Below are 16,165 nucleotides of genomic sequence, written 5' to 3'. Positions count from 1 at the left end.
GGTAAAATGACGATTTTCCCACCCACTACCGCACTTTGTGCAAATCTGGGACGATTCCGCCCTCTGTCACCAGCGCTGGGGTGGATCTGGTAGGGTGGAGGGTGCATTGTAGGGCATAGGCTTGTAGAAGATTTGAGGCAGTGCGGCATAATAAGGCCAAGGAGGGATTTGAAAATGAGGGAAAGGATTTTGAAGTTCATGCACTGGGGGAATGGGAGTTCACGGACACCAGTGTACAGGACTCTGAATGAGACAAGCAACAGCTTACTGGATGAAATAAAAACAGAAAGTGCTGGAAAGCTCAGCAGGTCAGGTATCAGGCGTGGAGACAGAAACAGATTTAACATTTCAGGCTGATGAACTGTCATCAGAACTTGTTAAGTATGGAATGAGCTGTAGGGTGGGGATGGAAAGCTGAAAAAGAACATTACAGGGCAAATTAGACCGTGAGGTGATGTCTATGATCTTCACAATGGCAATGAGGTAATTCTAATCACATTCTTTGTTAAGTCAATTTTAAATTATCCAAGTGACATTGATACAACAAGGAGAGTATGAAATTCTTTTATAATGGTTTGGTAGTACAGGACTTGAGTATTGCTGAAAAGAGAGTCATACTGTCGAAGCATTTTGTCTTGCGCTCATCAGGACAGATGCAAGAATGCTGAATTTCAAAGGTAGCAACAATTTACACTGTATGAGAAAAGGGTGCTTATTGGTTGGCCAGTCAGCTCTGATTGGTCGAGGCGTTGCCATGGGGAATGCACCTGGGAGATATTGCTCCCCGTGCTTTTGTTTAATTAAAAAAGGTGCAATGCCTGTATATGCTCTTTCTGCTTGCAGAGGATGTATGAACACATGTAGCTTCTAGCAAGCATAAGAGAGCTACACTGCAAGCCTGACTGATAATCTTAAATTGGCTGTCGGTGTAATTCTTAGCACATTTGGGATTGTTCAACAAGTGCTGCCCAGTCACAGAATCACATCAAACGTTCGACATTGGGTGGGATTTCCGTCACCCCCCCCTGCCGCCAGGATAGTCTGGTTCCCCCAAAAGTCAATGGGCTTTTGGTTGGGCCACCGAAGCTCCCATGATGGGTCCCGCCATGGTGGGGCTGGAAAATCCCAGCCATTATGCTTTGAGTTTTGCAAGCACGGCTTGGTTGAGTACCAGCAATGCCCTGCTTATTGTGAACAGCTGAAGGGACGGGCTGTTTGATACGATTGCCAGTCATTGGGACGTACAGCCTACAAACCTGGCATTGCACCGGCTCTGAAATTCACTTACCACATCACTCATCTGTGTGATAGGTGATGCCAACTGACTGGCCAAGCAATCAGTACCCTTACCTCATGCAGTATAAACTGTTGCTTCCTTTGAAATTTGGCATTCTGGCGTCTGTCCAGATGAGTGCAAGATGAAAAGCTTTGACAGCATGTCTCTCTTTTCAGCAATACTCAAATTACTTTCTGTTATAATTTCCTGCAAGACTTAAGCATTGTTTATTGCAGGATTGTTATAATTCAAAACTGTAACGTATTACCTGTCATTCCTGGGAGTCAGTTCTCCAATTGTCTTGGCCAATATTTATCCCCTAACCAACATCACTAAAACAGATTATCTGGTCATTATCACATTGCTTTTAGTGGAACCTTGTTGTGTGCAAATTGGCTGCCACATTTCCTTCATTACAACAATGGCTACGCCTCCAAAAGCACTCCATTGGCTGCTAATCACTTTGAGACACCCTGAAAGTCATGACAGGCGCTATCGAAATGCATGTTCTTTCTTTTTCTTTGAATGGCGTAGTGGCTGCAACATTCCAGAGGAAACAATCTTGACGCTGGATCAGTTTTATAATTTGTAGCTCACCTCAGGTTGCAAAGGGACATTATCCTTATAATTGAAATGCTTCGGAAGCAGACTTTAAACATTGGTTTCCATATTGCACAGTTCCCACTACCTGACGCAAGTGCTATGGGCAGTACAATCAAGACCAGCACACTGGGACAGTTGAGGCTCAACTTAATGATAGACAACCAGCTGGGAAAGGAGATGGGATCAATCAGTGAGGTGCAACACTTTTGGGGGATGGCCAACAGGATGGTATCCACCTTGGTAGTGTTGAACTGAAGAAAATTGTAACTAAACCGGAGATTGATGGCAGGCCAACATACAGACAAGACGTTGACAATGATCATACAATACAGTGACAGGAGGGCAGTGCAGTAAGCAATGGACAGCAGAGTATGTGATGGCCACATTATACCACAGTGATAGCACAACAGTGAGACAGCGCAGTGACAGTTTGGTGATGTGGTGATGGTGGGGCAACTCTGCAGTGATAGAAGGTGACACACTGGCCAACGGGACAGTACAGTAACAGTCTGACGAGAGTCAGACGCTGGGGCAACAGCACAGCAGTAGAACCGTGAAAGGGTAAAGGGACAGAATGGGAGCATACCCAACAGTGGGAGAATGGTGATAGTCAGTGGAAGAGCAGGTAACTGTTGGAGGATGGAAAGTGGATGACTTTCTTTTATTTATTCGTTCACAGGATGTGGACATTGCTGGCTAGGCCAGCATTTATTGCCCATTTGTAATTGCCCTTGAAAAGGTGAACTGCTGCAGTCCATGTGACATAGGCACAGCCACAGTGCTGTTAGGAAGGAAGTTACTTTGTAGCTGTTTGATACAACTGAGTGGCTTGCTGTGGGTCTGGAGTCACATGTAGGCTTAGGATGGCAGATTTCCTTCCTCAGTGAACCAGGCGGGTTTTTATGTCAATGGTCACTATTACTAAGACTAGCTTTTAACTTCACCAGCTATCATGGTGGGATTTGAACCCATGCCCCCAGAGGATTAGCCTGGGCCTCTGGATTATTAGGCCAGTGACATTACCACTACACCACTGCCTCCCCTAGGAGGATGGATAATAGTGGGACAGTGGGTGACAGTGGGGTAGGTGGTGGACAAAGTTAGTGGCTTAGAGGTAAAGCCAAAGGTCATTGGTGTATATATGGAAGGCTCATCTTACATCTTTTTAAAAAGTGGAATATCTCTGTTTTACATGCCCATAGAGATAGCACATAATACTTCTGTAGCTTATGGTGATCAAGGATTCTCTATCAGTTCACTAAAGTTGGTGGTGTGCTCACTCCAATCAGAATTGTGCTGCTATTGAACCTTTGTTCTTCCCCTTAACACAGAAGAGAGTTGAAACTTAATGCCTACACGCTGCTAAAGATTGTCATTATAAATGCAAATCATAGATAACAGCTGGAAGTCTATTGCTGCCTCGAGCACTTAAAGTTTAGTAAGGTCACAAACTGCACACCATGATACAGAAACTAATGTTTAACGTCTGCCTCTGAAGCAATGTGGATCATGAGGGAAATGTTAAAGATATTTTTTGAAAGTATATTAATTCAACTCGCACACATGGCAGTATCAGAAATTTAACCGCTAAATTCCCTGCTCAAACACATTCACAAATCAACAAAAACCAATGAGGGCAGGAAAGGGAAGCACTTTACAGTTAATCTGATTTCTTTTCAGCTGCAGTAATGGCAGCTTTAAGTTAATTGTGAAAATTCAGCAATGTAAGTCCACATAGAATAGAAAGCACTGAAACAGGCCATTCGGCCGAATCAGTCCATGCTGGCATTTATGCTCCACTTGAGTCCCTTCCAATTCTTGCCCGTTTAACTTTATTGGCATAATCTCTGTTCCCTTCTCCCTTATATGCTTTGCCTAAAAAGTGTCTAGACGACTCGTTCCAATTCGATCTAAACAAAGCATTTTATGAAATTTTTATGTTTCTTTTGTTGACAATCGGTAGGGACAGTGGTCAGGGAGATTCAGTAAATATAGGACCTACCACGCTCATAGCAAATCCCGCAAGTTTACCATGACAATTTGAGACCTATCATCAGGAGCTGGTGGTACATAAGACATCTTAGCTGCAACACAATCTCTCAGTAACATTTGAAATCTGGTTTGATGACATTTAGGGAAGAATCTTACCGCTTTTAAAGATTTTCAGAGGTCGGGATCCAAACCAGGTCCCAACACCGCAGGCGATGCCTGGCAGCCCGCCTGTGGGGTTTTACAAGAGGCAGCTTCTTGTGATGCCATCCAAATTAAGGGTGGCAGGCAGGACATGCGTCCGATTTGCTTGGTACAGAGGTGCCCTGCCAGGAGCCCAACTGGGAAGGCGAGCGCTGCTGCGGCGGGCAGGAGAACACGAGGGCATCTCAAGACAAAACCACTCCACGGGATGGGTGGCAGCTGCAGCTGTGGCCCAGCTGTCTGCGACTTCAGTGGGGAGAAGGGGTGGGGGGGTAAGTATAGGAGGTATTCCTGGCTTTCTCGTCAGTGGAGGGCTGAAGATTTCAGTGGCATCCCCAATCAGCTGCCATCGTGGGACTTGAACCCATGTCCCTCGGGCATTAGCTTAGGCCTCTGGATGACTTAGTGGCATTACCACTGCACCTGCATTTCCCCCAGAGTTGTTGATTAATCCTGGCAATCAATCTCTATCATCACTGGACTAGTATTTTGGACATTCAGGGTAATGTTCTGGGGACCTGGGTTCGAATCACATCATAACAGATGGTGAAATTTGAATTCAATAAAGTTCGGGAATGAAAAGTCTGATGATGGCCACGAACCCATTGCTCATTGTCAGAAAAACCCATCTGGTTCACTAATATCCTTTAGGAAAGGAAATCTGCCGTCCTTACCCGGTCTGGCCTACATGTGACTCCAGACCCACAGCAATGTGGCTGACTCTTAAACGCCCTCTGAACAAGGGCAGCTAGGGATGGGCAATAAATGCTGGCCTCGCCAGCGGTGCCCACAGCCCATGAACAAATTAAAAAAAAGTCTACAACAGGAGAAGACATGAGGTGAGGAAAACCCCCAGTGGTTGAGAGCTTTGCGAACCATTCCTGAGCCATCCTACATGTGCCTTATGTCATGTTTCAAATTACTCTTACACTGCATTCTAAAATATTATTTTCAGAATGAAATCTATGTATTTAATTTGCATTTGAATGAATCAATGCAAACCATTGACACTGTCTCCGTAGGGAGCCCATTCCATGGATTGACCACTCACTCACTGAAACATTAGGGGCAATTTTAACCAAACTCACCCTTCAGGAAACTAACAGCACTGTGTGCAATGCTGGTTTTACTCTTCATTAAAGTGAAGAAAGACTAACATCGGGCAGGGCCCTACCTGAAACCTGTGACAAAATTCTGCGCCCAACAGTGTTAACTTGCACTTGATTGTGCAAACCCTGTGTTCGAAAGTGAATTTTTAAGTCATCATTTGATATCTGAAAGTAATCGAGTGAAGGAACTGACCTGAACCTACATCAGTTGTGAATGTTTATTTGCTTGCAACTGTAGAAACGACATCAATTGCGAGCAGCAACCGTTCACTTGACATCATTGGTGTTAGGTCAGCGATCAGCTAACTCCAAAGTGTGCTCACAGCAAGTGGGTTTCCCAATGGGCAGATTACATTAGGCTCACCCCCATTGAAGGGACCACCTCAGTAGGCATTAAAAATCAAGCACATATCGTGGATCTGACGTTACCTGGGAAAGGTTCCAAGTCCTCTTTGTGATCTTGTGACCTAGTTTTTTTTTTTAACCACAGTTTATGAGCCTTTAATAAAAGCAAAATACTGTGGGGATCTGAAATAAAAAAACAGAAAGTACTGGAAAAACTCAGCCGGTCTGGCAGCATCTCTGGAGAGGGAAACAGAGTTAACGTTTCCAATCCAAAATGACTCCTCTTCGGAATTCCTTCAATGATTTTTGACTGGTGTTGGTTCACATGTTATTAGATTCATTGAGTTTAATTTCGCAACATGGCACGTTGGGGATTGGGCTGACTCTGTTAGTTCAGGGCCCTGACCACTAAGGCTACTGTGATTTGGTCATGTAGATGTCATGAAGAGATATTAATGTGATTGGAAATTACTTTTTAAAATAGAATTCTAGTGGGGGGGGCTCTGTGTCTAGATATGTGTCTGTGTGTGTCTTAATTGGATTAAAGACAGCTAGTCTAGGTACTCTGATGTGTAGTAGTTTTGAGATGTTAATTGGGTGAACAATAAGGAGAACAGTAAGGTAAAGTGGTCATTTGCATTTGTTGAATAAACAATTCAAGGCTGTGGGTAAAATCTTACACCTAGCTGGAAGAAGCCAAAAAATGTGTTTAATTTTTCAGCTTACTAATAAAGTTGGTGCTATGAAAGGGGTTTTATTGTTAGAAGAGCTGAAGTTCAAAAGACCTAGTGCAGGATCTTTAGGTTGGCGAGTGGGGGGCGGAGATTTCATGAGGGTTTTTAAATTTTTAATAAAGGTTTCACTGAAAGTGACGGACATGTCCCAACTCATGTGACAGTGTCACATAAGGGGACATGTCAGGGAAATTTTGCATTTGTCTCTGTAACATTTTAAAATTTGGAGCCGATCTCCCTGAGGCAGCACTTAGCCTCAGGGGAATCAGTGCGCTATTTCGCATGCATGCACAAAAGAGCGCACTCTTGGCTGAGGGAATCCCCCCCCCACCTGCACAGGGAGCGCATAGTGCTTCCTGGCGGACGTCACACTGGGTGGGCCTTAATTGGCCCGCCCATGTAAAATGGCGGCACACCCCCAATCAGGGGCGCCGATTGGAGACGCGCCTGCCCACGCCCACTTCTGCACACCCTCCCCGATGGGGGGAAAATTCTTCGCCTAGTGATACAATGGAAAATTTACATTCAAAGGGAAAGCTAGGTAAATAAAGACAAGAATTTGTGTGTGTAAGGCAGAGGCATTTAAGGCCTAACCAGCCTGTACGCCTCCAACCAACTTGCAAAGGAACTTCATTTGGAATTCATAAGGTCAAATGTGCTTTGCCTGGTGTCTATTTAAAGTCTATGGGTTACTGTTGCCTTAGTGGAGATTTTCCTGGGGGTGATTAATTTGGGGATTTGTTAAAAAGTTATTATAGTAATGATTTGTAGTCATGTGTATGTGTTTAATTTGTTGTTAAATTAATAAATGTTAATTTAGTTTTATATAAAAACTATGGTGGTCTTATTCCTACTGAATTCAAAGCCTGTATCTCAAGATTACAAATTGCAAAAATGGATATGACAGTTGTTTCAAGCATCCCCCTGGGATTTGAACAACTCAGCCTTTACCATCAGCTGTGTCATAATATAGAATCCAAAGTGAATGTGAATGTTTTGCTCCAATAGAATTCCTTTTAATGTGAAGGGTAGTAAAGAACGTTCATCCACTAAAATTTTGCACAAAAGGTGAGAATGGGAAATGATTTGGCCCATTGGAATTATCTACAATGGGAGTGGATGAGAAGCAATTAGAACAGCAGTCTCCTTATTGTAGCTGATGGGCTATATGTGACCCCCTCAAACCTTGGCCATCCAGAACCCAAAAGCCCAGTTCAGACCATCTCAATTCAGCTTATGTTCCTTGACCACTGGTTTGTTTTGTTTGAATTTCATGGGCTTTGAGGCTGGATGTAGTGTTATTTCCTTTCTTATGGATGAATACTAAGGCAGAACTCCAGCTAGCACCAGCCACTTGAGACCTAATCAAGTGAACACGAACCTGTCTTCAGATGTGGTCCCCAAGACTGTTATATGGCTCGCAAAGAGAAAAAATCTTTAATGCCTGTGCACTGGATTTCTATATAATGGGAGTGAACATCAAGTGCTTTAGTACATTAGAATTCAGTGCTTGGATCAGATATAGTGGATGGACTACACTGATGATTAAAAAAAAACACATCTAAGAGGTAATAATAGGATTCAGTCTGCTGCAGTCATGTCTTCTTGATGAATGGGCTAGATAAAACAAGCCATGCATCCTGATTTCCCTGTGGTCTATCATTTATGTCTTGGCTGTTAAACCCTTTCCATTTTCTCATTTTTCAGCACAGAACGAACAGTAATCCACATTCAGCAGAACTCTTGCTTTCTTGAAAAGTCTCCTCAACATACACTCGGGCCTCAAAATCTACCTTGAGGAGATAATGTACAAACATTCAATGCATACCCCTGGAACCCTTCTCTCTGTTGTGCCTTTACAGAGGCCCCTTTAAATAATTGGGTCACCACAGGTACAGTTGGGAGGAATTTCATTGAGATCGAGTCCCTAATTTTCCATCCATTAACATGGAAATAAAATAAGATCAGCCTTTAAGTGATGATATTCATATCCCACAGCATCATTTCGGGGCTTATAAGTAAATCTGCCTATTGTTGAAAAGAGAGAGATGTTGCTCAGCTTTTCATCTTGCACTGATCAGGACCAACTCGAGAATACCAAATTTCAAACGATCACAACAATTGATACTGCAGGAGAAAAGGGTCCTGATTGGTTGACAAGTTGACTCTGGTTGGCCGAGGCATTACTATGCAGAAAGCAATGGGGAATTATAGGCTCCCCCAAGCTCCTGGGTAATTCAAAAAAGGGGAAAGGCTTGAACATAGTCCTTTTAATTGCGGAGAACGTATGAAAAAATGTCGCCTCTAGCAAGCCACTGATTATCTTAAATTGGTTGTGAGTGTTTAAATCTGGCTACTTCACTGAAAGGCGAGGCCAGGTCTGCAGCAGCCCCCAGTCCTTCTTGTAGAGCCAGGAGGTGCAATCCTGTTCCTTCCGGCTGCGCAGAAATGAAACTGTGAAAAAAAGTTACTCATCTTTTAGTGGGCAGCCTCCAGTGACACATTGAAAGAAAGACTGACAGTCAGGCTGCCGAAGAGCCAGAACAGCTGAAAGGAGCACGTACAGCACAACCTCCATGTAGCTGACTACCACTTATGCATCGGGATCTTAAGCTGGTGTTAGAGCCCCAGTTTGTATTTTTTTTAAATTCATTCACGGGATGTGGGCTTCGCTGGCTGGGCCAGCATTTATTGCCCATCCCTAATTGCCCTTGAGAAGGTGGTAGGGAGCTGCCTTCTTGAACCGCTGCAGTCCATGTGGTGTAGGTGCACCCACTGTGCTGTTAGGAAGGGAGTTCCAGGATTTTGACCCAGCGACAGTGAAGGAATGGGTGATATATTTCCAAGTCAGGATGGTGAGTGGCTTGGAGGGGAACTTCCAGGTGGTGGTGTTCCCATGTGTCTGCTGCCCTTGTCCTTCTAAATGGCAGTGGTTGGGAGTTTGGAAGCTGCTATCGAAGGAGCCTTGGTGCATTCCTGCAGTTTACACTCATGCCTCCTAATGTCTGCTTCAGGCAGCCATCCTGCACATTTGGATGCCCTGAGCTGCTAATTTGGCAGTCAAAGCACCTCTGGTCAATATCAAGAGTGAAAAATTGGCAGCTGAAATTTGTCAGATGCGCAGACACAAGGGGATGAAGGTCATCCTTCTTTGCTGTAAGTTTCTAGGATCCTATTGAACCTTAGTTTTTCAACCCAAGAGAAAGGCAGATTCAGCAAGGTCCACTGTCTTGATGAGACGAGAAGCGGCATTTTGCCTCAGTATTTTCACAAGCTGTCATGAAGAGGTGCTCTAGCAAGTTAGAAATAAGAAATAAAAACACAAAGTGCTGGAGTCAGACAGCAGGGTGAACATATGGGGATAAAATGGACAAGGGAGGCCATCTGAACTGTCAAGTTGACTTCATCTAGAGATAGTTCAGCTGCATACACAATTCACCCAGTTACTTCATCCCCCTGGAAAGGCAAAACAAAACCTGAAGCTGTTTCATGAAATATTCCTCTAGTGAGCGTCTGGGAGGGTGAGACCCATTCGTATTTCAACTGTAGCCTTTCAGTCACAGAACAAAGTGTCTGATCCAGAAGGTTAACCTATTTCTTCTCTTGCAGACATGCCATATGGGTCTAGCAATCTCTGCTTTTGTCTCTATTGAAATTTATGCAAAATATTGCAAATAACCTTGACCTTAAATCTTAAAAATGGAATCAAAGGGTGTTAAATTATTCCACACACATTGCTTTGCAGCACATTTCACAACAGGGAAAATTGCTTCTTGCTCCAACCGTTCACTGAATTGTTCATCTTGGGTCCAAGCCCTCCACTATAGGACTTGAACACATAACCTGGGCTGGCCATTCAGCATTCTACTGAGGGAGTGCTGCATTGGTGGAAAATGCTGGCTGTCAGACCAGTGGGTCATGTTGAGTCCTGCAGACACAAAAGGTCGCATAGTGCAAGGAAATATTGCTTCAAACTGGCATTCTAGTGTAAATGCTAGTGTAAACACTGAAGTCTATTCATAATATAACCTGCGGGTCTACCTAAAAGAGATACAAGTTATAGATTTTCTTTTATAGTTACTCACTGGTTGACTTTCTGTGATCTTGTGCATCAGCGGCCAATGCTAAGTCTAGCCTTTGGAATAAGCAACCCTAGAGAGCAATGAGTAATTGGACCAGGATGCGCGGACATAACTTATTTCCCATTTGGAAGATAACGCATAATGAATAAAATGACAATGATAAATGAGGCTTCTTTAGGCAGGAACTGCACATAGATAGAAGCTTTTCAAGATATTATACTGATATTTTCATAGAGCGAGATGAAATAAGGTGGGAGGAAGCTCGTGTGGTGCCTAAACGTTGACATAAACCTGGGCCTAAAGGCCTGTTTCTAAGCTATAGGCCGGGATTTTCCGGCCCTGTAGTGGGTGGGACCCGCCGCGGGGGAGGCGGTGCCCCAGCCAGGAGTCCATTGACTTGCGGCGGGACCGGAAGATCCCAGCGGCGGGCGGGTGCGGGAAATCCCGCCCATAAATTCTATGTAAAGATATATAATTTCCATGGACGTTATTCTTTTCGAATCTGAAGGACCAGACAATTGGTGCCCTAAGCAAGCCACCATTTCGACAGAGGTTAGCTGTACCAAGCAGCTCCCAAAAAAATTATGTCAAAATCCAGGAAGGATAGGAAACAGCCACCGTTACCTCAACATTGAACAGATCAAAATCATGGATGTGGCACTGGTAATGCAAAAAAATGTTTTTTTTTTAACAGTCACAATATTAGCTTAGTTAAATTGCACATGCTGATGTCAACATCATTGAATCTGGAACCACACCGAGACAGATACTTGGCAGAATGAATCACTGCCGGCTTTGTCAGAGTAGATTAATCATGGGCGTACATGCATTGTGATTCCAGCAGCTTTAATTAAAAAAAAACAATGCTTTACCATCCAATTCCTTGCGTGGGATCATCCAGTAAAACCCGGAATATGTACAGAATGCAGGTGAGCACCTTCAGGGAGAAGTTAAAGAGTCGTATTCTTAAACCTGTAATGAAAGAAAGCCAAAGCACCCTTGATTTACGATCATTTGAAATGAAAGAATCAATGAATTAAAGGAGTGTCAAGTCTGGCCCAGTTGATATCACCTTTGCCACCGAGTCGGGGAAGCTGTAGGCAATCTTAACTGAGACTTTAGTGGAATACTGAAGGAGGGTTGCAAGGTCATGAGAGCTGAAGTTTGCATGAGATGTTAAACAAAGTCACTTTTTGAAAACATTTTGAAAAGTTCAAAATATGCAATAAATACAATATTTGAAGAAAACAATCATGACATGCGTTGGTGAAATGGTGCATCCCTGACAGAATAAAAATGGTATACTGTAACCTCTCCTGACTGAAAATCTATTGTTCAGAAACACCCGTTGTCCAGAAATATTTTGAGCAGAGTCAAGCAGCTCCTGGCATCATTTTAGTACACTATTTTGGCAGCGGAAACGTGGAAGGCACAGTATTTGGAATAAGTCAAACAATTCTTATCACTTGTGTTTATCACTGTTTTATGCTCCTGGTGGATATTTGGATCTAGGGTTTTTACCGGTCCACACACTTGTGTTTAGGCATTCTAACCTCATTCTACAATCCAGAAAATTCCAAAATCCACAAATGACTTGGTCCCAAGCATTTTGAACAGGAGAGGTTCCAGTGTACAACGAATCAGGTACATGTGTAGCTGAGAGGTATGTCTGCCACTAGAGGGAGAAATGTGCAAATTGCAAATCCAACTTCAGCAACATTGCAACCAATTTCATGCCACATGTCAGAAAGAATTAGACTGCGACAGCTCATCTCTTCGAGGGGTTTTATTCTTTTAGACTGACCCAATTGACAAATGTATTGTTTTCCTGTGATGCTGCAAAATTGAAACAGCCCTGTGAATCCTGGTATCAAGCTTAATTCTGAGTGTGTCAATCTCGACGAGCTTCGCCATCGATGATGTCTCCTTAAACCGTGGTTCTCTGACATTTTTTTTCACATTTGTTTGAGCAAATAAGTCATATTGAAGAAAGCTGCTTCTATCTGAGCTCAGCAAACCTGTATTCTTCAAACATCAGGAAAACACTTAAAAGCTGTTCAGCAATGACTTGCATTTATATACCACCTTTAACATGGTAAAATGACTCAAGGTGCTTCACAGGGGTGCTGGAAATCCAAAACAAAAACAGAATTACCTGGAAAAACTCAGCAGGTCTGGCAGCATCGGCGGAGAAGAACAGAGTTGACGTTTTGAGTCCTCATGACCCTTCAACAGAACTAAGTAATATTAGGAGAGGGGTGAAATATGAGCTGGTTTAAGGTGGGGGGGGGGGTGGGGGGAGAGAAGTTGAGGGTGGGGTGGTTGTAGGGACAAGCAAGCAGTGATAGGAGCAGATAATCAAAAGATGTCACAGACAAAGGAACAAAGAGGTGTTGAAGGTGGTGATATTATCTAAACGAATGTGCTAATTAAGAATGGATGGCAGGACACTCAAGGTACAGCTCTAGTGGGGGTGGGGTGGAAAGACTGACAGGGCATAAAAGGTATAGATTTAAAAATAATGGAAATAGGTGGGAAAAGAAAAATCTATGTAAATTATTGGAAAAAACAAAAGGGAGGGGGAAAAAACGGAAAGGAGGTGGGGATGGAGGAGGGAGTTCAAGATCTAAAGTTGTTGAATTCAATATTCAGTCCGGAAGGCTGTAAAGTGCCTAGTCGGAAGGTGAGGTGCTGTTCCTCCAGTTTGCGTTGGGCTTCACTAGAACAATGCAGCAAGCATTGTTAAGTCTTAAGAAGTGTTATAAAGGAAAATAGGATACTTTAGGGGGAAATTGTTCCCATTTTTGGAAGGACCAAGAACAAGGGGCAAAAGAAGCAATGGTGACATGAGGAAAAACTTTTTCACGCAGCAAGTTGAGGTTACAATCAGATCAGCCATGATCTTATTGAGTGGCGGAGAGAGCAGGCTCAAGGGGCCGAGTGGCCTATTCCTGCTCCCAATTTACATGTTTGTTTTTTCATAAGTGGTTAGGATCTGGAATGATCTGGAATGCACTGCCTGAGATTGTGGTGGAGACAGGTTCAATTGAGGCGTCCAAGAGGGAACTGGACTATTAACTGAGAAGGAAGAATATGCAGGGAGAGTGGTACTGGGCGAATTGTTCCTTCAGAGTGTCAGCACAGACACAACAGGCCAAGTGGCCTCCTTCTGTGCTTTAACCATTCTGTTACTGAGAAATTCCAGAACTTCGGGTCTCAGCAGCTCAATGCTCAACCTGATTGGCTGCATTATGAACACACCTTCCTTGGCCGCTAAGTCCTGGGGTGGGACTCAAACCCAGAGCTTCTGGCTCAGAGGTAGGGACGCTGCCCACTGCACCACAAGACCTCCTCTCTGCCTTCACACTATACTTTAAATACAACAGTTACATATGCAAGACTTAAAAGCGTCATTTAAACTGCCATTCATCACGTGACACAGGTACAGTAGCATAGTGGGTATGTTACTGGACTAATAATCCAGAAGCTTGGGCTAAAAGTACAGAGATGCAAGTTCAAACCCCATCAGGTTAAATGTACTTAATTAAATAAAGCTGAAATAAAAACCTATCAGTGTCACTAATGGTGGTGGTGGTGTATTGGTATTGTCACTGGGCTAGTAATCCGGAGGCCCAGGGTAATGCTCTGGGGACCCGGGCTTGAATCTCACCACAGTAGCTGGTGAAATTTGAAACCAATAACAAAAAAAAACACATCTGATAATGACCATGAAACCATTGTTGTAAAAACCCATCTGGTTCACTAATGTCCTTTAGGGAAGGAGATTCTGTGGTTCTGTGAAATCTGCCATCATTACCTGGTCTGGCCCATATATGACTCGAGACCCACAGCAATGTGGTTGACTCTTAAAAATGTCCTCTGAACAAGGGCAATTAGGGATGGGCAATAAATGCTGGCCTAGCCAGCGACTCCCACGTCCCATGAATGAATAAAAAAAATGGTGACCACAAAATTACCACATTGTGGTAAAAATCCAGCTGGGTGCATTAATGTCTTTTCAGGAAAACCCCCTGGGCTACAAGTGACTCAAGACCCAGAACAATATGGCTGACTCGTAGCGGCCTCTGAAATGGCCCAGCAAGCCGCTCAGCTGCATCAAAGCTGTTCCCAAAAGACTATAATTCATACGGATATGGCAGCAGTCCAGCAAGACAGGTCACCATCGCCTCCTCAATTAGGAATGGGCAACAAGTGCTGACCTTGCAGCAACACCCACATCCTGTGAATAAATAAATCAAAAAGTATCTAATGAAATGTCATTTGTAACAACAAGCCTTGACTGCACTTTACTTCGTTTAAGCTGGTTTCAGTAATTCTTCTTTGCAATGTTAATTTTGGCTGTCATGTAATGTCGCATCATGTCCAACCTGTATCTCATTTTAATAACAACGCCACTAAGTTGAGCGAGTGGGCTGGGATGGCTCATTAAGGTTCAGCATTTCCCAGAATTTTCTACCTGTATCTCTCTCCCACTCCCAAGTTCAATTGCCTTTCCTCACCTTTTCTTCTTGCTTGAATAGCCGCTGTTTACCTGACAAGTTCGGCATTTTTATTTTGTGTTTCCCTGGAAAGAATGTGACAGAATTCTTCCCTGGTCTGACAAATGAATAGGTTTAATGCAGCCTGACGTATATAAACACACATTCCCTCTTCTTTCCATCTAAATGGGCATAGCATGCAGACAGAGCAAATGCATTAGGAAATTACACAATGACTTAAGATTTCACAAATTATTTTAATTTATGCAAGTTAACAAAGTTATCGCTCATAGTGGCTACATGACGTTGCCACTCATATTACTGTCTGTGGGATTTTACTGTGTGCAAAGTGGCTGTGGCATTTTTCAGGCACTCCACCAAAATATTTAGTTGCATGCCAAGTCCTTCAAGATGTTTCTGAGAGATGTGTTAAGACACTACATAAATGCAAGTGTTGTTTTATTAATTCTGTGTTTGACTGCTCTGTGGATTACGATACAGTTTTCCATTACAAGTGTGAAACAGTGTTGTTGGGGATTTATTTCTGCAACCATCCTGGCCATTTCACTTACTTGATCTTTGGTTTTTAATGAAGAAGAGCTTGAGTCGTTCCTTGAAGGTGTTTTCATTCACATAGAATTCTACCTGCACCCTGGAGAAACAGAAAGTAAATCTTGTAACATAAATGATGGTCTTGATAGCTGATTTTCAGTCCTCATATTATTATTTGTAGTGTTCATACATAACACCACCCAGGCTCAGTTAAGACTGGCAGACACACACACACACACAATTTTAACTCCCCTCAGCTAGTATAAACAGTGGGTAGAGATTGAGGTAGTCAACACACTGGCCAGTGCTGCACAATCATTTCCCCCCGAGGTTCACTCAGCAGCCCGGCTGTCCGGCCGAATCAGATGGGAGCCTCATGAATCCATTATTACAATCTTGTTGGAAATGTGGCCAGCCATGGAAGTAAATGCACAAAGCATGCAACAGGTTGAATTAAGAAAGTGAGCATCTGTAACGTGTGTGCTGTATAATGTTTACCAGTAAAACAATGCAATCCTAAAGTATCACGTGACAAGCATGTACTTAAACATTCCACTTCACCATTAACATTATTGTGCGTCATGATACACGGCTGAGAAACATTCTGCTTGTGTGTAACGCGATTGTAAACGCAGTCTGAGGGCTTCCTCTGCTCCATGTTTCTAGTTCTTTTAGAATGTCTTTATAAAATATTCTCGGGTTGGTTAACGGGAGCCCATTATGATCTTGCTGCACTTGGTAATCCTTGATTTCCAGGTCAGTGCTTTACATT

General features: G+C 43.3%; 1 protein-coding gene across 1 annotated transcript in view; it reads right to left on the bottom strand.

Moving 5' to 3' along the window:
• The window catches only part of kcnt1b (potassium sodium-activated channel subfamily T member 1b), a 226,744-nt gene that overhangs the window by 168,776 nt on the left and 41,803 nt on the right, over nucleotides 1–16,165 (bottom strand). Inside the window, exons 2-3 of the mRNA XM_078551275.1 lie at nucleotides 15,414–15,493; nucleotides 11,215–11,314 (exon numbers count right to left, since the gene is read on the bottom strand). Of these exons, the coding sequence (XP_078407401.1) occupies nucleotides 11,215–11,314; nucleotides 15,414–15,493 (180 nt within the window). The remainder of the gene's footprint in view (nucleotides 1–11,214; nucleotides 11,315–15,413; nucleotides 15,494–16,165) is intronic.

Source organism: Cetorhinus maximus, chromosome 10, assembly GCF_964194155.1.
Source record: "Cetorhinus maximus chromosome 10, sCetMax3.hap1.1, whole genome shotgun sequence".
NCBI lineage: Eukaryota > Metazoa > Chordata > Chondrichthyes > Lamniformes > Cetorhinidae > Cetorhinus > Cetorhinus maximus.
The sequence above is the reverse complement of the archived record's forward strand: the minus strand, read 5'-3'. Positions and strand labels throughout refer to the sequence as shown.